Source organism: Aotus nancymaae, unplaced genomic scaffold (assembly GCF_030222135.1).
Source record: "Aotus nancymaae isolate 86718 unplaced genomic scaffold, 86718_ANA_hifiasm-v0.15.2.pri h1tg000036l, whole genome shotgun sequence".
NCBI lineage: Eukaryota > Metazoa > Chordata > Mammalia > Primates > Aotidae > Aotus > Aotus nancymaae.
In genome coordinates, this window is record NW_026988450.1 from 6,064,022 (window position 1) to 6,086,712 (window position 22,691).

At 40.7% G+C, this 22,691-nt stretch overlaps 1 protein-coding gene across 1 annotated transcript in view; it reads right to left on the reverse strand.

The window, feature by feature from the left end:
• TCEA1 (transcription elongation factor A1) overlaps window positions 1-22,328 on the reverse strand; it is a 53,201-nt gene extending 30,873 nt beyond the window's left edge. The window contains exons 1-2 of the mRNA XM_012442940.3: window positions 22,162-22,328; window positions 10,608-10,670 (exon numbers count right to left, since the gene is read on the reverse strand). Coding sequence (XP_012298363.1) covers window positions 10,608-10,670; window positions 22,162-22,224 — 126 coding nt within the window. The 5' untranslated portion in view covers window positions 22,225-22,328. The remainder of the gene's footprint in view (window positions 1-10,607; window positions 10,671-22,161) is intronic.
• Between the last annotated feature and the right edge of the window lie 363 nt (window positions 22,329-22,691).

The window sequence follows — 22,691 nt, forward strand, 5'->3', positions numbered from 1 at the left end:
GTCACTGGCCCAGCCAAAAGCTGGGATTTTAGTCCAGGTTTGTCCACTGCCAAAGTCCATGGTCTTTCTAGCACATCAATGGTTTCAAAAAGTGCTCAAAGAACACAAAAGTTATGACAGCATAAGTATGGATGATAAATAAAAAACAGTAAATTAGTAAATTCAGGTGTTAGCAGATAATCTTTCAAATATATGATTTGTGGAAGAAAAAATAATGAAAGGAATTCTTAGTTGTGAAAAAAAGAAGAGAACCCTTGCTATTAGCTTTATGGCAGAAAAATACTTGGGTACTTGAGGTTTCCTTCTAAATTATTCAATCCTCTCAACAAAGAGACAGACTCAGGATCTAAGTTATGTTCAAGAATTTAGAATATGTGGTTGGCTGGAGTGTCCTATATCTCTTAGAAAGCTGAGCAAGGCAGATAAGATTGAACAGCAGAAAGATAAAGGGACTCCACAATTTTAAAGCCTCAAACAATTTGGGGTTAATAAGGCTAGTTTTCTAGGAACGCAGTGTAGTTCTGAAGCTTAGAACTGACACAAATTTGCGAAAAAAATAAACTGGCATTTTAGTAGGGGCTTGCAGGAGAGCAAAGGTATAAGGAGATAATGAATAAATTGTGTACTGCTGGGTGACCACTTTTTAATTATCAGAGGATGTTTGATTACTAAAAAGTCAATGATTATCCCACTTGGCCGCAAATAAAACCCATAATGAGAATATAGCTATCTGTAATAAACATGCTTATCTAAGAAAGAGACTGTCAAGTCAAAATAATAAGAAATGAGGCTGCCGAGGTAGAATGAAAAACAAAGATTTGAAATAAGTTTTTATTTTTTCCTTTGGGGGTACTATGGAAAAAAATGAAAAAAAAAAAGTAGACAGAGGACAAGATTATGAAGCTATTTACTTGGATAAGCAAGTCTGGAGTTGCCACTTAGAATTCCCTAGGGATTTTTCCTAAAATTGGTATGCTATGACTTACAGGATGTAATAGGTAGGTTATAAGAAAATATTCTGTTCGCAAGTGACCTTAGGAATTGCGGGATGAAAACTGTTTTCTTGACTGCAGGACTAAAGAAAGTTTTCAAGACAAACTATACATTGTGAAACTCTAGCAGATAAAACATGTGCCTTTGCCCATGATTTCTACAGAACATCAGGTATACAGAAAGAAAGACATTACCTTGGAAAGGTGGAGAATACATTAGGCAGCCTTAGGGGTCAGCTGCACATTGATGGTAAAGCAGAAAGGAATGAGTACTGAGATCAAGAGACACTGTTAACATCACAGGAAACAAGCAGATTTGGTGTGCTCCAGAAGAAAAGTCTCCTTCGTGACCACTCATGAGTTTTTGCCAAGATGATCTGAAGGTAGCCACTAAATCTTAAGGTAAAAAACATATAGCTACTATATAGCTACTATAAAACACATATGTAAAACATACATTAAAAACACAATACACACATATATAAAAGACAAGATAAAGAAACACACAGCTACTATAAAACATTGTTGAAAGAAATTAAAGATGACCTAAACAAAATTTTAAAATCCCATGTTGATAGACTGGAAGACTTAAATGTTAAGATTGCAATACTAATCAAATTGAACTACTGACTCAATGCAGTGTCTACCAGAATCCCATCTGCCTTTAGTGCAGAAATTGACAAGCTTACCCTGAAGTCCATACAGAAATGTAAAGGACCCAAAATAGCAAAAACCATCTTGAAAAAGAAGAACAAAGTTGGAACAATCACAATTCCCTATAGTAATCAAGATAGCATGGTACTGGCAACAGGATGGACATGCAGATCAATGGGATAAATTTAAGACTCCAGAAAAAAACTTCAACATTTTTCATCAACTGATTTTAGATAAGGATATCAAGACAATTCACTGAAGAAAAGAATATTCTTTTCAACAAATGGTGCTGGAACAACTAGATATCCACATGTAAAAGAACAGAACTGCCAGGTATGGTGGCTCATGCCTGTAATCCCAGCACTTTGGGAAGCCAAGACGGGTGGATCACCTGAAGTCAGGAGTTTGAGACCAGCCTGGCCAACATGGTGAAATGCAATCTCTACTAAAAATACAAAAATTGGCCAGCACAGTGGTGCATGCCTGTAATCCCAGCTACTCAGGAGGCTGAGGCATGAGAATAACTTGAACCAGGGAGGTGGAGGTTGCAGTGAGCCGAGATCACACCACTGCACTCAAGCCTTAGTGACAGAGCAAAACTGTCTCAAAAAAAAAGAATAAAGCTGAACCTCTTCCTTACACCACACACAGAAATTAACTCGATATGAATAGGAGTAAAGCTTCATGACCTTGGATTAGGCAATGGTTTCTTAAATATGACAACAAAGGCACAAGAAGTCAAAGAAAAATAGATTAGATCAAAATTTAAAACTTTATGCTTCAAAGAATATTATCAAGAAAGTAAAAAGATAATTCACAGAAAAAGAGACAATATTTGCAAACTCTGTATCTAATAAGGGAATTGTATCTGGAATATATAAAGAATTATTACAACTCAGTAAAAAATTGACAACCCACTTTAAAAATGGGCAAAGGATGCAGACAGACATTTCTCCAAATAAGATATAAAAATAACCAACAAGCACCTGAAAAGATGTTCAACATCCTTAGACATTATGGAAATAGAAATTAAAGCTACAGGCCGGGCACAGTGGCTCGGGCCTGTAATCCCAGCAGTTTGGGAGGCCAAAGCGGGCAGATCAAGTGGTCAGGAGATCGAGACCATCCTGGCTAACATAGTGAAACCCCGTCTCTTTTAAAAATACAAAAAAATTAGCTGGATGTGGAGGCACGTGCCTGTAGTCCTAGCTACTCAGAAGGCTGAGGCAGGAGACTCTCTTGAACCCAGGAGGCAGACGTTGCAGTGAGCCGAGATAGCGCCACTGCACTCCAGCATGGGTGACAGAGTGAGACTCTGTCTCAAAAAAAAAAAAAAAAGAAAGAAAGAAACCAAAACTATAATGAAATACCACTATACCCATTAGAATGGTTATAATCAAAGACAAACAGCAACAAGTGTTCAAGTGTTTGCAAGGATGCAGAGAAACTGGACCCCTCATTTACTACTACTGGGGATATAAAATGGTACCATGGTTTGGGAAAAGAGTCTGGCAGGTCATCAAAATGTTAAACACAGAGTTACCACATAAATCAGCAATACCACTCCTAGGTATCTACACAAGAACAACAAAAACATATGCTTACACAAACTTGTACATAAACATGCATAGCAGTGTGATGTGTAACAGCCAAAAAAGTCTAAGCCCAACTATCCATCAACTGACAAATGGATAAACAACATGTGAAATATCCATGCAACTCAATATTACTCAGCCATAAAAAGGACGGAAAATTCTAACATAAACGGCAACATGGATGAACCCTGAAAACATTAAGCTAAGTGACAGAAACCAGACATCAAAGGTCACACACATACTGTATGACTTCATTTATATGAAAACTCCAGAACACGCAAATCATCTATAGAGACAGAAAGATTCGTGGTTGCCTAGGTTAGAAGGAGGAAGCAGTTGGGGCGAATGGAGAATGACTGCTAAAGGGTATGCCATTGCTTTTTGGGATGATGAAAATGTTCTAAAGTTAACTGTGGTGACAGTAGCAGAATATACTAAAAAACAATGAATCATACACTTTAAATGAATGAATTGTATGATATGTGAACTATATCTCAAAAATACTGTTTTTAAAAAAAGAAACATAAAGCTATGTTTAGTATCCTTTTAATAAGTTCCAAGAGGGCAGGGATTTTGTCTTCTTTGCCACTATATTAAGCATGTACAATAATATCTAGCACACAGCAGGCACTTAATAATTATTGAATAAATTAATCTGCTATATATAAAAACTTACAAAACTAGACCAATCTATTACTAGCCCAAATATTTGTCTTCCTGTTTACTTCCCCACCTTCAACCCATACTCACCTTCTACTCTCTCACCCTGCTCAAAGTTTCCTGCACTCCTAATTGTAAGCTCTAATGGACTCTTCCAATCTCATCTGATTTAACCAGTCAGTTATATCCCAACTCTGTTTTCCCTTTTTTCTAGGAGATCTAACCCCCTCTATCCTATTACTTCCCAAATATTTCCTAAACCTATCCTTTCTCCTATACTCTAGAGCTGTTTACATTTATGGCTATTTAAAATTTGTTAAAATTAAATGAAATTTAAAATTCTGTTCCTTAGTCATATTTCAAGTGCTCAATAGCCTCATGCAGTTAAGCACTACCGTATCAGTCAACACTCACATCAAAAACATTTCCCTCACTGCAAAGTTGTACTTGACAGCACTGCTAGAGCGGACATATTCAACTACCTACCAGTACCTGTATATATTTGTTTCATAGGCATCTCAAAACCCAATGTATCCAAATTATGCTTTATCTCTTCATCCCTCTATTTTTATTTCCTTCTCATCCCAAGCTCTCCTTCATACCACCTTTCTTGAATATTCTTTTTTTTTTTTTTTTTTTGAGACGGAGTTTCGCTCTCGTTACCCAGGCTGGAGTGCAATGGCGCGATCTCGGCTCAACACAACCTCCGCCTCCTGGGTTCAGGCAATTCTTCTGCCTCAGCCTCCTGAGTAGCTGGGATTACAGGCACGCGCCACCATGCCCAGCTAATTTTTTTATATTAGTAGAGACGGGGTTTCACCATGTTGACCAGGATGGTCTCGATCTCTTGACCTCGTGATCCACCCGCCTCGGTCTTGAATATTCTTATATTATTAAATAGCCCATCTACCCAGTCACCATGGCAAAAATCTCAGTCATCCTAAATTCCTCCCCTCCTTCACTTCCATCCAATCAACTACCAATCCTTACAGGCTGTCTTTCATTAGCAAATTCCCCTTCTCTCCATTTCTATTGCTATTATTTTAGTTTAAGCCCTCACCACTCCTCACCTGAATAACTTCATTAATCAACAGGTCTTTTCAGGCTCTAGCCTCCCATTTCCTCCCATGTGCAAATCTAGTCATATCCTCTCCTGTCTAACACCTTTCAGTAGTAATGCTCTCAGCATCACATATGAAGCCCTGCATGCCATAGCACCTATGTCTTTAACCCTGTATGCAACTACTCTTCTTATGTCTTTCACCCTGTATGCGACTAGCTCTCCTTTATTTTCAGTTCTAAATGCCACACTGCTTCCACATACTGTTTCCTCTGCTGAAATACCTTTCCCTGTCTGTCTGCTGAGGGAGAACCTAGTCATCTTTTGAGATGTGGTTTCAGCTTTATCACCATATAAAGGCATTCTGCACCTCCCAGATTATGTACTTACATTGACAAGTAAACTCTGCGCTTCTTCCTATCCTCCTTTCTTTCCTTCTTTCCCCCGAATGAACACTATATATAGACTTTTCTTTGGGTAACTATATCTTTGTTTATATGTCAGTTTTTCTCTACTAGAATTTAAGCTCTATGAGGGGGGAAAGGCCTTATCTTATTCTTATCCATAGTAAAAACTCAAATGTTTGTTAAATAAATACATAGGCATTTCAAAGAAGGAAGCACAGGAAAAAATTAGAGAGTCATAAATATTAATCCTATCCAACCTCCATACTCTATAACTCTACACATACCTGTTAAATAAATATTAGGATTACTATGTTGTTTCTGACGTGGATTTCCCCACATAGGTCTGCGAGGATAAAGTTATGCCTTGATAAGGGCCTATCTCAAAGGAAAGTTTATTCTTAGAGCTGATTTGCAAGAGAAGTTGCTGATCATTGGACAGGAACCTGAATTGAGGAGATAGGACTTCATAACTTACTTACTTTCTCTCCTTTCTCTTTCTGGGGTCTACAGATAAAGGAGGAGGAGTTCTTTTTTTTTCAACACAGACTCTCGCTCTGTTGCCCAGGCTGAGGTGCAGTGGCATAATCTTGGCTCACTGCAACCTCTGCCTCCTGGGTTCAAGCGATTCTCCTGCCTCAGTCTCCTGAGTAGCTGAGATTACAGGCATGTCCCACCACACCCGGCTAATGTTTTTGTACTTTCAGTAGAGATGGGGTTTAGCAGAGACGGGGTTTCACCATGTTGACTGGGGTTTCCCCATGTGGGCGGCCTAGAGGAGTTCTTACCCCTTTTTTTGCACCATGGATCCCTTTGGCAGTCTGGTGAAGCTTATGGATCCCTTCTCAGAATGCATTAAAAATTGATTAAATAAAATACATAGGATTACAAAAAAAAACCTAATTATATAATATAAATTACAAAATATTTTAAAATGTAAGATAGTAATGTATATGCTTCCTTCCTTTTTTTTTTTTTTTTGAGACAGAGTTTCACCCTGTCGCCCAGGCTGGAGTGCAGTGGCACGATTTTGGTTTACTGCAACCTCTGTTTCCTGGGTTCAAGCAATTCTCCTGCCTCAGTCTCCCAAGTTGCGGGGCATGCACCACCACACCCAGCTAATCTTTTGTATCTTTAGTAGAGATGGGGTTTCACCATGTTGGCCAGGCTGATCTCTAATTCCTGACCTCGTGATACGCCTGCCTCAACCTCCTAAAGTGGTGGGATCACAGGTGTGAGCCACTGCACCTGACCTCTTTTTCCTTTTTTTTTTGAGACAGAGTTTTGCTCTCGTTGCCCAGGCTAGAGTGCAATGGCACGATCTCAGCTCACTGCAACCTCTGCCTCTCAGATTCAAGTGATTCTCCTGCCTCAGCCTCTTGAGTAGCCGGGATTACAGGCACGAGCCACCACACCTGGCTAATTTTAGACAGGGTTTCTCCATGTTCATCAGGCTGGTCTCAAACTCCGGACCTCAGGTGATCCGCCCGCCTCAGTCTCCCAAAGTGCTGGGATTATAGGCATGAGCCACTGCACCTGGCCTGTTTTTCTTTTTTATCAAGACAGAGTCTTGCTATGTTGCCCAGGCTGGTCTTGAACTGCTGGGCTCAAGCAATCCACCGGTCTCGGCCTCCCAAAGTGCTGGGATTACAGGCATGAGCCACTGCGCCCAGCCCTCCCTTATTAAAACATTAAGTAAGACCTAGCATTAAGGTATAACAGCAACAATAATAATGAGCAATTTCAATACTTTTACAATATAAGTAAACTGAAACTAAAACATTTGTGAATTATTTTAGTTTCAGTCATAAATACTGGTAATACAACTGTGGTTTAGTGTTTTCACAACTGAAAGAAATGTTCAATTTCAGTTAGCCATTAATGAAAATAAACCTGACTTTTTTTCTTAATCACGTTCACATACCCCTGCCATCTTTTTCTAAATTCTGACATAATATAACAGAAATATCCAAGAAAGCACTCGTGGATAATAAAAAATGTCAAGCAGAAAATAACCATATTCATGTTATTGGCTATATTAAGTTTCATTTTTAACACTTTGACTTTTGTCAAAGTTTTATTTTTATGTTTGTTTTCATGGAACATTAAAATAAGACTTCACTCATGCCTGTAATCCCAGAACTATGGGAGGCCAAGGTGGGCGGATCACCTGAGGTCAGGAGTTTGAGACCAGCCTGGCCAACACAGTGAAACCCTATCTCTACTAAAAATACAAAAATTAGCCAGGCGTGGTGGCAGGTGCCTGTAATCCCAGCTACTCCGGAAGCTGAGGCGAGAGATTCACTTGAACCCGGGAGGCAGAGGTCGCAGGTTGCACCACTGCACTCTAGCCTGGGCCACAGAGTGAAACTGTGTCTCAGGGGGAAAAAAAAAAAAAAAGCTCTGCACAGCAAAGGAAACAACAGAGTAAAGAGACAGTCTGCTGAATAGGAGAAAATATTTGCAGACTATTCATGTGACAAGGGACTGATATCAGCAATACACAAGGAAGTCAAACAATTCAACAACCACCACCAAAAAAAACAAATAATCCCATTAAAAAGTGGGCAAAACACTGGCTGCAGTGGCTCACACCTGCAATCCCAGCACTTTGGGAGGTCAAGGCTGGAGGATTGCTTGAGCCCAGGAGTTCAAGACCAGCCTGGGCAACACAGGCAGAACTCCATTTCTAAAATAACAAAATTTTAAAATTAGCCAAGCATGGCAGCATGTTCCTTTACTCCCCAGTTACTTGGCGGGTAGGGGGTGTGGTGTGGATGCTGAGGTGTAAGAATCACTTGAGACCGGGCGTGGTGGCTCACGCCTGTAATCCCAGCACTTTGGGAGGCCGAGGCAGGTGGATCACGAGGTCAAGAGATCGAGACCATCCTGGTCAACATGGTGAAACCCTGTCTCTACTAAAAATACAAAAAATTAGCTGGGCATGGAGGCGCGTGCCTGTAATCCCAGCTATTCAGGAGGCTGACTGAGGCAGGAGAATTGCCTGAACCCAGGAGGCGGAGGTTGCGGTGAGCCGAGATCGCGCCATTGCACTCCAGCCTGGGTAACAAGAGCGAAACTCCGTCTCAAAAAAAAAAAAAAAAAAAAAGAATCACTTGAGTCCAGGAGGTGGAGGCTGCAGTCAGCCATGATCATGCCACTGCACTCCAACCTGGGCAACAGAGAGAGACCCTGTCTCAAAAAAAAAAAAAAAAAGTGAGCAAAGAACATGAATAGATATTTCTCAAAAGAAGACATCCAAACGGCCAACAGGTACATGAAAAAATATTCAACATCACTAATCATTAAAGAAAGGCAAATCAAAACCACCAAAAAAAAAAAAAAAAAAGTGAGCAAAGAACATGAATAGATATTTCTCAAAAGAAGACATCCAAACGGCCAACAGGTACATGAAAAAATATTCAACATCACTAATCATTAAAGAAAGGCAAATCAAAACCACCATGAGATACCATCTTACTCATCAGAATGGCTATTTTTTTTTATACAGTTTTTTTTTTATTGCATTTTAGGTTTTGGGGTACATGTGAAGAACATACAAGACTGTTGCATAGGTACACATATGGCAGTGTGATTTGCTGCCTTTCTCCCCATCACCTATATCTGGCATTTATCCTCATGCTATCTCTCCCCAACTCCCCACCCCATTATTATTTATTTTTTTTTTTTAGACAGAATCTCGTTCTGTCTGGCCTGGGCTGGAGTGTAGTGGTGCGATCTCAGCTCACTGTAACCTCCACTTCCTAGGTTCAACTGATTCTCCTGCCTCAGCCTCCTGAGTAGCTGGGACTACAGGTGTGCACCACCACACCCGGCTAATTCTTGTATTTTTAGTAGAGATGGGGTTTCACTATGTTGGCCAGGCTGGTCTTGAACTCCTGGCCTCAGGTGATCTGCCCACCTTGGCCTCCCAAAGTGCTGGGATTACAGGAGTGAGCCACTGAGCCAGGCCCAGAATGGCTACTATTGAAAAGACAAAAAAATAACAGGTGCTGGTGAAGACACAGAAAAAAAGGAACTCATACACTGTTAATGGGAATGTAAATTAGCACAGCCATTATATAAAACAGTATGGAAATTTTTCAAGAACTAAAAATTAAAGTACATACGATCCAGCAATCCCACTACCAAATATTTATCCAAAAGAAATCAGTTTAACAAAGGGATATCTGCACCCCCATGTTTACTGCAGCACTATTCACAATAGCCAAGATATGGAATCAACCTAAGTGCCCATCAAGGGACAAATGGATAAAGAAAATGTGGTGTATACACACAATGAAATACTATCAGTCATAAAAAAGAATGAAATCATGTATTTGCAGTAACACGGATGGAACTGGAGTTATGTTAAGTGAAATAAGGCAGGCACAGAAAGACAAATATCACATGTTCTCACTACTATGTGAGAGCTAAAACAGCAGACCTCACAAAGATAGAAAGCAGACTGATGGATACTAGAGACTGGGAAGGGTGCATAAGTAAGGCAAGGGAATGAAGAGAGGTTTGTTCATAGGTACAGACATACAGTTAATAGAAGAAATAAATTCTAACATTCCACAGCAGAGAAGGGTCACTAAAGTTAAGAAGGTATTTATATTTCAAAACAGCTAGAAGAGAGGGCTTGAAATGCTCAAACACACAGAAATGGTAAATACTGAAGGTGAGGGATACCCTAAATACCCTGATTTCATCATTACACATTCTATGCATGTAACCAAATATCACAGATAACCCAATAAACATGTACAAATATTATGAATAAAGAATAAGACTTCATTAATGAATCTGTGTAATGTCTACTAGACATCAACTGTGTGCATGCTTGACTGGTGCTTAAAAAAAAAAGGGAGAGGAGTGACACCTTGCCATCCTCACCCTGAAGCTAGCTTCATGCTGGCAGCAGCTATCAATAATAGATCAGGAAAGGGAAATCTTAGGACACCAAATTAGGGTCAAGAATCCAACTTCCTCTCACAGTGAGATTTCACTGCTACTGCCAACTTTAGATTCAGGTTTTATTCTTCTTAAGAAGGGTGACATTGGTCTATAATGGCAACTTAGTAGATTACTGATTTATATTGCCATGTGTAAAAAAAAAAGCAGTTAATAATGGTTTACATCATTATCAAGACAGTACAAAAACATATTGGGACTGAAGATGTTTCAATATTTTATAACAACTACCTATTATAAAACTGTGATGCATAAAAGCACATACCTGCAGTAATTCCAGGGTCATAGGAATATTCTTAAGCTCCTTTAGCAAATCCAATGCTCCAGCCTATAAAATAAAACAATTTCATATTGAATTCCCAAGATGGTAAAACAGGGACTAGCCAGAAATAAGGTTCATGGGATAATCACAGAAAGCACCTAAAGAGGAATAAAATCAGATAAGGAGCAACAGCACCACCTATAGCTTGTAGCCAAATATTCTAATTTAATATTAATTTAATCTATATTTCATCTAATCAAATACATTCACATTCTATTGCATTTAGTCTAATATTTACTTCATATACTATATCTGGGTAAATCACTTCTTTATATACCATTAATAAAGAAAAAATGATTTAACTATGACACAGTGTTTTATTATAATTTTTTTTTTTTTTTTTTTGAGAAAGAGTCTCATTCTGTCACCCAGGCTGGAGTGCAGTGGCACAATCTCGGTTCACTGCAACCTCCACCTCTCAGGTTGAAGTGATTCTCCTGCCTCAGCCTCTTGAATACCTGGGATAACAGGCGCTCACCACTACACCTGGCTAATTTTTGTATTTTTAGTAGAGATGGGGTTTCACCATGTTGGCCAAGATGGTCTCAATCTCCTGACCTCGTGATCTGCCTGCCTCAGCCTACTAAAGTACTGGGATTACAGGCGTGAGCCACTGCGCCTGGCCTAGGGTGCCTGTTTTCATACTGTAACACTTTAGAAAGCAGGATAAGTATGGTTGAGGCAGGAGAATCTCTTGAACTCGGGAGGTGGAGATTGCAGTGAGCCAAGATCGCACCATTGCACTCCAGTCTGGCAACAAAGTGAGACTCCATCTCAAAAAAAGAAAAAGAAAAACAGGCACCCTACAAATCAATGAAACACAAGATATCTCAACAACCAGAAAGAACCAGAGCATACTCCTCATTGAACACGACAAAGGAAAAAGCAAGCAAAGACTCTCAAAGTATCACTTCATTTCTTAAATATAATCAAGTAAAGGCTTCTAGTCACTTAACTTTTCATTTAAAGGTGACGGACATTAGGCGTGGCTTTCGAAAATAAAACTATTAGCTTTTATTCTGGTAACAAAGAGTTACATAATTTTAATTTGACCCAATATCTCATAAAAAAAAATTTAAGTTCAACAGAAATCATGACAGGTTATTATAAATAAACTGTTTGAATTATTTGTTGTTTAAAGATCTCTCCTGATCTTAAAATTCTATAAATTCTTCCTATTTAGAGTCATCTAGAAACAGTAAAATATTAAAGTTGTTGGAAAAGGTAACTAACACTGACTTAAAATGCATTATTAAACAAGAATTTCTACAGGCATGACATTTTTGTGAATAAATGAAGTCTTCAATCCCTTATCTGCAAATTCCCAGACCAAAAACCTTTGAAAAGCAAAAGATTTCTAGATTTCGGATAGGTTTAAAAACTCATTTGGCAGCTAAACCTAATCTCTACACATGTAAAGCTATTTGTGTTCTATTTATGCCATGTAATGTGAATATTATGACTAGAGAAATGTTAATGCCTGGTTCCTGAAGTGCCCAAATCCTGCTGGGGGTATTACATAATCTGTGATATATGTACCAAATTATCTTTATAAAATCTGAAAAATCTGGAATTACCAAATGTATCAGACCCTAATAATTTTCATAACAAACTGCAGAAGTCTGGGCAACACAGCATGACCTCCTCTCTACAAAAAATGAAAATAAAAAATTAGCTGGGCATAATGCCTGTAGTCCTAGCTACTTGGGAGGCTGAGGCGGGAGGATTGGTTGCACCCACCCAGAAGCCTGAGGTTACATGAACCATGATCATGCCACTCACTGCAGTCTAGCCTGTGTGGACAGAGTGAGACTCCATTTCTAAAATAAAATTTTAAAAACAAACAACAACAACAAAAAAAAAACAGACAGTGGGCCTGTAGTCTATCATTGACATTTTCTTCTACTCACATCTCCAGGTTTCTGATCCACTTCTGACCAAGAATCAATTAATAACGATAAAGAATCATACTTTTAAAAGTTCCTTAAAAAGCAGGGTCTCCTAAGCATTAAGTTCATTCTTCTAACATATCATCAATGTAACATATGGTTCCAACTGTTTTCCAAGTAAAGGTAATATATTTGCATTAATTTTGTTTCTTTCCCTTTCTACTCAGCTCTCTGGTAAGGTCATGGTTGGAAGAAAAAGCTAAAAATAACACTCAAGGAATAAAACTATGAGCTTTCTGAAAATTGCACTGTGTTCCAACCAATTCAAATAAACACTGAAGGGTCTTTAAGAATAACTATGGGCCAGGTGCGGTGGCTCACACCTGTAATCCCTGCACTTTGGAAGCAAAGGCAGGCAGATCAACCTGAGGTCAGGAGTTTTGAGACCAGCTTGACTAACATGGTGAAGCCCCATCTCTACTAAAGACACAAAAATTAGCTGGGTGTGGTGGCAGGCGCCTGTAATCCCAGCTACTCAGGAGGCTGAGGCAGGAGAATCGCTTGAACCTGGGAGGTGGAGGCTGCAGTGAGCTGAGATTGTGCCACTGCACTCCAGCCTGGGTGACAGAGCAAAAATCTGTCTCAAAAAAACCCAAAAACAAACAAAAAGAAGTAACTATGATACTCTGAATGAGTCAAACACAAAATAGGTAATCACACATTAATTCAGTGACACAAACTTTGAGTGTTACTATGTGCTTGACATTATTAAATACTTCACATATATTTAATTTCACCTTCACTATAAACCCTATAGAATCAGGTAATCTATTATCTCCATTTTACAGATGAGGAAATGTGTCAAGAAACTTGCACAAGGTGCTATGATTACTAACTAGAAAAGGTGAGATCTACTCCAGTCATTTCAGATGTACCAAGCTCTACTGTGTTGGGGATACAGCAGTGAGCAAGACAGAAACCTTTCTGATATCAAGGAATTTTAAAACAAACAAATATTTGATGATCTATTTCAAACCCTTAGTTACACTTAAACCCAGAAAAGGAATGTGATTTGCCCAAGGTCATACTGATGGGTAGTAAAGGTCATACTGATGGGTAGTAAGGACATGAACTAGTTGCCTGACCCTTATCCCGCTGCCCTTTCCCCAGCAGTGGCAGTGCTCCTTTGTGAACTCAGTGACTACTATTACCAAACAAGAAGCTGTACTTTAGCCTTCCCCAAGCATCACCTGTCTCTAAATGTCAAGTCTTGGCCAGGCACAACAGCTCAACCTGTAATCCCAGCATTCTGGGAGGCCTGAGGCAGGAGGATCACTTGAGCCCAGGGGTTTGAGACCAGCCTGGGTAACAGAAAGAGATCTTGCCTCTATTTAAAAAAAAAGAATACGTGTCCAAGTCTATGTGATTGCAGCATCTCCTATAGATGATGCAAGAGAAAGAAAGACTCTTCTTTAATTTCCAGAGCCAAATTTAGTTCACGCTACTGGCTGAAAGATAAACTACAGCTATCACACTATTTTATTACATTGTTGGTGCTCCTATCTCGTAGCAGAAAAAACGTGCTTTTATAAGCCATGGTATTCAAACTTGTACTATGTGTTCAGTATACCCAAGACCATGTAGGATACAAACATCCCTCTCCTCAAGGAGATGTAAAAAAGAGGGAGTAATAGGTGATTTAGGGTCAAGAATACGATGTACATATATGACAGATCTAGATTCAAATCCATGCTCTGCCATTTCCTAGAACTATAAGATCTTGGTAATGTTATTGGTCCTTTTCAAGCTTCAGCTTCTTTATATGTAGGCGAGCATAATACGTCAACCTTGATGGGTAATTACAATAGCCAAATGAGGCAACATTACACAGATGAAGTATCAAAATAGAGGTCTGACACATAGGACGGTAGATGAGGAATACAATAATATACAAATAATTACTTATTTCTACCATAACAATAATCTCCAAGAGCCATAAGCCAGCATTTTCAGTGAGCATATTTAAGCTCAATCAAGTAAAACATAGTTACTTCTATAATAATGTATTCTTCACAGGGATTATTATAAGATTTCAAGGTAAAAAATTAAGATTTTATCTATTTTTTGAGACATAGTCTTACTGTGTCACCCAGGCTGGAGTGCAGTGGCACGCACTCGGCTCACTGCAACCTACGCCTCCTGGGTTCAATCTATTCTCCTGCCTCAGCCTCCCAAGTAGCTGGGACTACAGGCGCCCACCACCATTCCTGGCTATTTTTGTATCTTCAGTAGAGACAAGGTTTCACTATGTTAGCCAGGTTGGTCTTTTTTTTTTTTTGAGATCGAGTCTTGCTCTGTTGCCAAGCTAGTACAGTGGTGCAATCTTGGCTCACTGTAACCTCTGCCTTCCAGGTTCAAGGGTTCAAGCAATTCCCCTGCCTCAGCCTCCCGAGTAGCTGAGACTATAGGCGGGCGACACCATGACAGCTAATTTTTTGGATTTTCAGTAGAGACGCGGTTTCACCATGTGGGCCAGGATGGTCTTGATCTCCTGACTTTGTGATCCACCCGCCTCGCCTCCCAAGGTGCTGGGGTTACAGATGTGAGCCACCGTGCCCGGCCCGTTATCTATTTTTTTAAAGTAAACAATGAATTAGAGATATTTGAGTTATACCTTGGTAACATCACTAATAAAGCTAGGACTTAGAATATTACTATGTCATCTCAAATTTGCAGTTAAACTACACCAAAAGCACAAAAAAATAAATAAATTCATGTTCATCAAAATTAGAAGCTTTTATACTTCAAAGGACGACCAAGAGTAGACAGACAACCCACAGAATGTGAGATAGTATCTGCATATCTAATAAGGATCTAGTATTCAGAATATAAAGGACTCTTCCAACTCAATAATAAAAAGACAACCCAATTTAAAAATGGGCAAAGCCACTGTACTCCAGTCTGGGCAACAGAGCCAGACCCTGAGTCTTTTTTTAAAAAATGGGCAAAGGATCTGAACAGACATTTGTTCCTCCAAAGAAGATATACAAATGGCCACAAAGCAATGAAAAGATGCTCAACATTGTTATCACAAGGGACATGCAAATCAAACCCACAATGAGATACCACTTTACACCCATTAGGAAGGCTATAATCAAGACTAGTAATATTGGTGAAAATGACGTGAAACTGGAATCTTCACACACTGCTGGTGGGCATGTAAAATGGTACAGTCACACTGGAAAGGTCTGGTAGCTCCTGAAAAGGTTAAACATAGTTACTATATGACTCAGTAATTATAGTCCTAGGTATACACCCAAAAGAAATGAAAACATATGTCTACATAAACACTGTTACAGGAATATTTTTAGTAGTATTATTCACAACAGCCAAAAAGCTGAAACAGCTCAAATGTCCACCAAATGATGAATCAATTAACAAATTGTGGCCAGGTGCAGTGGCTCATGTCTGTAATCCCAACACTTTGGGAGGCCAAGGCAGGCAGATCACCTGAGGTCAGGAGTTCTAGACCAGCCCTGGCCGACATGGCAAAACCCCATCTCTACTAAAAATACAAAAATTAGACAGGTGTCGTGGCAGGCTCCTGCAATCCCAGGTATTTGGGAGGCTGAAGCAGGAGAATTACTTGAACCTGGGAGGCAGAGGTTGCAGTGAGCCCAGAGGGCGCCCCTGCACTCCAGCCTGGGCGGCAGAGTGAGACTCCGTCTCAAAAAAAAAAACCAAAAAACACACAAATTGCAGTACAGTGGAGTACTTTCCAGCAATAAAAAGTAATAAAATACTGGTGCATAATGTAACACGAACTGACCTTTAAAAGACAGGCATGGTGGCTCACACCTGTCATCTCAGCACTTTGGGAGGCCGAGGTGGGTGGATCACCTGAGGCCAGGAGTTTAAGACCAGCCTGACCAATATGGTGAAACCCCATCTCTACTAAAAATATAAAATTAGCAGGGCACGTTGGCTTGCACCTGTAGTCCAGCTACTCGGTAGGCTGAGACAGGAGAATTGCTTGAACCCAGGAGGCGGAGGTTGCAGTGAGCTGAGATCGCACCACTGCACTCCAGCCTGGTCAACAGAACAAGACGAGACTCCGTCTCAAAAAAAATTAAAAAAAAAAAAAAAGACTATATCAAGCAAAAAGAGACCAGTTACAAAGGACCACATACTGTATAATTTCACAGACAGAAACTTTCCAGATTCAGCAAACACATAGAGACAGAAAGCACATATTAGTGGTTGTCAAAGGAGTTTGAGAAATTGGTGGGGGGCACATAAGGGCTGAATGAGAAGCGACTGCTTAATAGGTACAGGGTTTCTTTTTGGAGTGATGAAAATGTTCTAAAATTATACAGTAGTAATAGTTGCACAAACCTGTAAATACACTAAAAACCCACTTAACAGCTGACCCTCAAATAACATGGGTTTAAACTTCACCGATCCACTTAACATGAGAATTTTCTTCCACTTCTGCTACCCTAGATGGCAAAACCAACTCTTCCTTTCTCTTCAGCTTATTCAATGTGAAGTCAAGGAGGATGAAGTCCTTTATGATGAACCATTTCCACTTAATGAACAGTAAACATATTTTCTCTCCTTTATGATTTTTTTTTTTTTTTTTGAGACGTTGGTCTCGCTCTGTCACCCAGGCTGAGTGCCTGTAATCTCAATACTTTGGGAGGCCAAAGCAGGCAGATCACTTGAGTCCAGGAGTTCTAGAATGGCCTAGGCAATATGGTGAAACCCCATCTCTCCAAAAAATACAAAAAAAAGGCTGGGTGCAGTGGCTCACACCTATAATCCCAGCACTTTGGGAGGCCAAGGCAGGTGGATCACTTGAGGTCAGGATGCAGAGATCAGCCTGGGAAAAATGGCAAAACCCCATCTCTACTAAAAAATAGAAAATTAGTTGGGTGTGGTGGTGGCACACACCTGTAGTCCCAGCTACTTGGGAGGCTGAGGTGGGAGAACTGCTTGAACCCAGGAGGCGGAGGTTACAGTGACCAGATCATGCCATCATACTCCAGCCTGAGTGACACAGCGAGACTGACTCAAAAAAATAAAAAATACAAAAAGGTTTATTAGCCAGGTGTGGTGGCACATGCCTATAATCCTGGCTACTCGGGAAGCTGAGGTGGGAGGATCACCAGAGTCCAGGTGGTCAAGGCTGCCGTGAGCTGAGCCATAGTACCACTGCATTCCAGCCTGGATAACAGCATGAGACCTAGCCTCAAAAAAAAAAAAAAAAAAATATATAATACATATAATATAGAAAATGTGTTAATCTATGGTTTAAGTTATCATTAGTAAGGCTTCTGTTCAACAGTAGGCTGTGTTTTAGGAGTCAAAAGTTATACTCTTGACAGCATGAGTTATACTACTGGTTCATGCTGACTCATACTGACTACATGACTGCATGAGTTATACTACTGCAAAAGTTATACTACTTGACTGTATGTGGGTAGGGAGGGGGGATGGTTTAAGAACCATAACCCTTGAATTGTTCAAGAGTCAACTATGAGAGTGAACTTCATTGTATTTCTCAATAAAGCTGTTATTAAAAATTGTGCAGCTATGCTAATTAATCTAACTCTGATATAGATATGAAAGTTTTGTCGCAGTTGTTGTTTTAACCCAGGTACTTATAAATGTAAATATTTCAGGTATCCCAGCTCCTAGGAAATTCTAACATCTAATCTCAATTTCTCTCCCTGCAATTTGATTTCACTCAAACTTGAGCCTTCAATGAAATAAATAAACCTCAACACTACCTACAAAATCTCTCCATAACTTCAAAACTTTATGTTCTTGCCTCACTCCTCCTATAATCTACATGAATCCTTTACAAAGAAAGGCAACCTCAGATTGTTTTTTAGGCCTTAGTACATACTTTAGGTCTACAATCCTACACGAGAAGCATTTTATATTCACTTAATTTTTACTATGCATCTCCAATTTACCATGAGGAAGAACATTTTAGTGATGACAAAGAACTTGACTAAAATCACAAAGCTAAAGTTCAGAAAAACCAGGATTTAAACCCACATTAGGAGTCAGACTTAGTTACTGATACCAAATCAAAGCAATAAGAAAAAAGCTTAAGCAGAAAACAGGTGATACCTAAAAATTTCAAACTACTTTCTGTGGTTCATTGTGGCTTGGTCATGTGCACTTGTAAAACTCCTGCTTGAGATCAGGTACACACGTGCGACAACATCCTGGGTAGAACTAGGGTCGGGATGTTGATCTAGGTATTTAGGGAAACTCACCTGCCCCAAAACAGCAAGTTCATACCCTTACTTCTCGATTTTATATTCACTTAATTGTATCCATGCATGGTTCAAAAACAGACACAAGGGTCTTCTAGAGAGACACTGTAGCTTAACAGAGTAGTACTAGCTTTGGAGCAAAACAGATTTAGATTCGCATCTTCACTTGGCCACTTACTAGCTATCTGGCTTAAGACAATTCACTTAACTTTTCTAAATACTTAGTATCCTCATTTTCAGAATGAGGATAATACTCATCTTGCAAAGTTGTCTGAGGAATAAATGGGATAAGGTGAGTAAGTATTTAGCAGAATACCTGCCTCAGAGTAATGGCTCAATAAATGGCAGCTGTTTCTATTTTAGTTAAGTGTGACATCTATGGTTTTATTAAAACGAAATGAGCCAGGTAAAACAGCAGCATGTTAAAATATTTTTTAAATGATATCCAAATTTGCACTTAAATTTGTCAATTCTGATGACAACTATTACTCTTCAAAATTAATTTTTTCAGGCTGAGTGTGGTGGCTCACATCTGTAATCCCAGCATTCTGGAAGGCCAGGACAGGCAGATCACCTGAGATCAGGAGTTTGAGACCAGCCTGGCCAATATGCTGAAACCCCATCTCTACTAAAATTACAAAAATTCGCCAGGCATGGTGGCACACACCTGTAGTCCCAGCTACTAGGAAGGCTGAGGCAACAGAATCACTTGAACCTGGGAGGTGGAGGTTGCACTGAACCAAAACTGTGCCACTGTACTCCAGCCTGGGTAACAGAGCAAGACTTTGTCTCCAGGAAAAAAAAAAAAGTTAACTTTTCCAAAATATAAAAGATTTTTAAAAGTTGAGAGAAAAACCTGAAAACCACAGAAAAAAAGAGAAGCAAATACACCATAATTCTACAACCCCTAAAACACTTTCTGTTTAATTATTGAACACTTAAAAACCCATCTGTGGTTGTACTTGGGGGAAAGAGGAGTGTCATTCTGACCATTTCTCTTTCTCTGTATTTCATCAGCCTGTTTGAATTTCCAGAGGACAGGCAGGGAAAACGATGGGGGGCGGGGGGAGGTAAAAGCCAGTCAGTTTTACTTTTCTTTTTGGGAGGCAAGTTTTCATATTGGTAAAGTTTTGAATTATCTGAAAACTTAGATTTGAGAAAAAAATTTAGATTTGAGGATTATCTGTGGAGTTTATTCTCATTTTCTTGCAGGCTCATTACAAAAGATCTGAATACCTGTTGACAATTTGAGAACTGCAGATAAATATGAACTTATCTTTTCCACACTTGTCCACTAAGGTGTTTTAAGAAACACCTAATAAAAGGAAAGAAGGAAAGAAAGAAAATCAAGCAAACACCTATTGCATTAGATGATTAAAGGATACATATTACAGCCTAAGTTGGAGAGAAAATTACCCAACAAATGGCTTTTTTCCCTGGGAGCTTCTGCTGTGCAAGTTTGGGGATGTCCAGGCACAGAGAAAAATTTTCCAGTTTAAACAAAATAACAGAAATGTTCCAATAACCACATAACTTATCAAATAAGAATCTGAAGTGGGGAATGAAGGGGCATATCAATGGGGGGGTGGGGAATGGCACTGGTAATATCTAGAACAGAAAATGAACAGGAAATTTTATTTTTTTGGTGGGGACGGGGGAGGACGGAGTCTCGCTCCGTCGCCCAGACTGGAGTGCCATGGCGTGATCTCCACTCACCGCAACCTCCGCCTCCCAGGCTCTAGGATTCTCCTGCGTCAGCCTCCTGAGTAGCTGGGACTACAGGCGCCCGCCATCACACCCGGCTAAGTTTGTTTTGTTTGTTTGTTTGTTTGTTTTTTGTATTTTTAGTAGAGACAGAGTTTCGCCATTTTAGTCAGGCTGGTCTCGAACTCCTGACCTCGTGATCCACTCACCTCGGCCTCCCAAAGTGTTGGGATGCCAGGCGTAAGTCACCGTGCTGGGCCGGACATACTTTAAAAGGCCAAAATTTCAACTACAGAGTAACAGGGTATGAAATGAAATACTGGAGAATGCCCAGTATTTCCTATTAAAGGAAAAAAGGGAACAGAGGTTGCTAGAAGTCTTACATACTTACTGTTAACACTAATTCCTGATCTAGCGGTCATGTGGAAAGCATGCTGTCCAGAAGAAAACCTGGGTCCTGGCTTATTCCAAATACACAGTACTTAATTTGAGTAGTATTTAATCTCTCTCAGTGTCTTAACCTGTAAAATGGATACCCTTTATGTACTCACAGCTCTGTGTGAGTCACAAAGAATTTTGCAAGGATGCTATTTAACTCCAAAGTGCCGTACAAATGAGAGCATCCCTTTTCTCTTCACATTAGTTTGACATGGAATTTATATCATAGATGGAAGAAAATTATTTCAGGTATATTGATGGTGAAAATGTGCCGAGCGTGGTGGGACAAATTTAGGTGAAAACAATTATAGAAGTTGAGCTGAGAACAGATGAGTCTGAAGCAAGGTGGATTGAAAAGTGCCACACAAATGGACAAACTGTAGAAACCGGTCCTATGACTTCTTACAAACCACAAAAGGACATGCTCACACAAATATGCATCAATAACAAGAAAATGCCCCCAGCATTAACTGCAAAGCACTTAGAAAGCACCCTACAATATATGTTGTGCAAATCCCTCTACCAGCACTCTGGTGAGTGTGCGTGCTTTAGTCATAACTCTTCTGCACATTACGACAGGACAAGATCCACTTTTTATAAAACGTTTAGCAACTTGCCAAGACACTGGCACATTTTACCTTTTTAATCGCTCAGCAAACATGTAGCGTAGTTGAGATAACCAGGCGGATGCTTAGCCCTCTTCAAAAACGAGATCCAGGAGTTTTACTGAAATTTCAGCAGCCTGACGCCTAAAACTCATCACAAGCCTCTATTTGATGCTCATTCTAGATGCTGGCCTCGGATCGCGGAAGAGTGCATTCTTTCAAATTCTGAGGACTTCCTACGCTTCAATTCTTAAGCTAAACTGCCGAGGTTTTACTACTACGAAAGTTTAAAATCAACGGAGAATGTGCCCTAATCCCTAAATCGATCAGGTTTACTACGCGGCACGAGGGAGGAGGGGCTGGAAATACAAGAGCGATCGGGTCCTAACGCCGGTGGCCGCGGGACCCGACGCCCCGGGCCCGGACACCCTCCTGGGAACGCGGGGGCGCCGGGCACGGCTCCCCCAAAGGGAGGCTGCAGGGAGAGGGGAGGGAGAGGGAGAGGGGATCCCCCTCGGGACCCGGCCTCGGCCCGGCCTCCCTCCCGGCCCGCGCCGACTGCCGCGCTCACCGCGTTCTTCTTCTGCACCATCTTGTCCATCTTCTTGGCAAAGCGGACCACCTCGTCCTCCATGGCTCCGGCAGGTCTTCTCCGCGCCCCGCCCGCTGGCAAGGGGAAGTGGGCGAAGCTGGAGCGCAGGACACGGCAGGAAGCGAGCCCCGGCGCGCGGCAAGCCCCACCACGGCAAGCTCGGGCCTAGGCCCTTCCTCACAAACCAAGCCCGCGGCGGCGGCGGCGGCGGCGGCGGGTCCTCCTCCCCAGGCAACGCCAATCGAACTCCGCGCGCGACGTGCAGGCGCTACCAATTGACTGCGGATCGCCGGGATGGGGCGAGCCCAGGTTCCCGCCAGGCGGGCGTCCGGGCAGGGGCCGCTTCCGGCTAGAGGGTCGTGGAAGTCGCCCGGTTTTGCCTCTCGTTCATCTCCGGCCCCGCCTCCACACAGGGCGGGGTTTCGTCCCCCTGTTGTCTCCGGACAGCGGGGAGTTTTAGAACCCGCGGAGGCCCAAGTAGCTTGAAACGGAGGCAGATTCCGAGCATG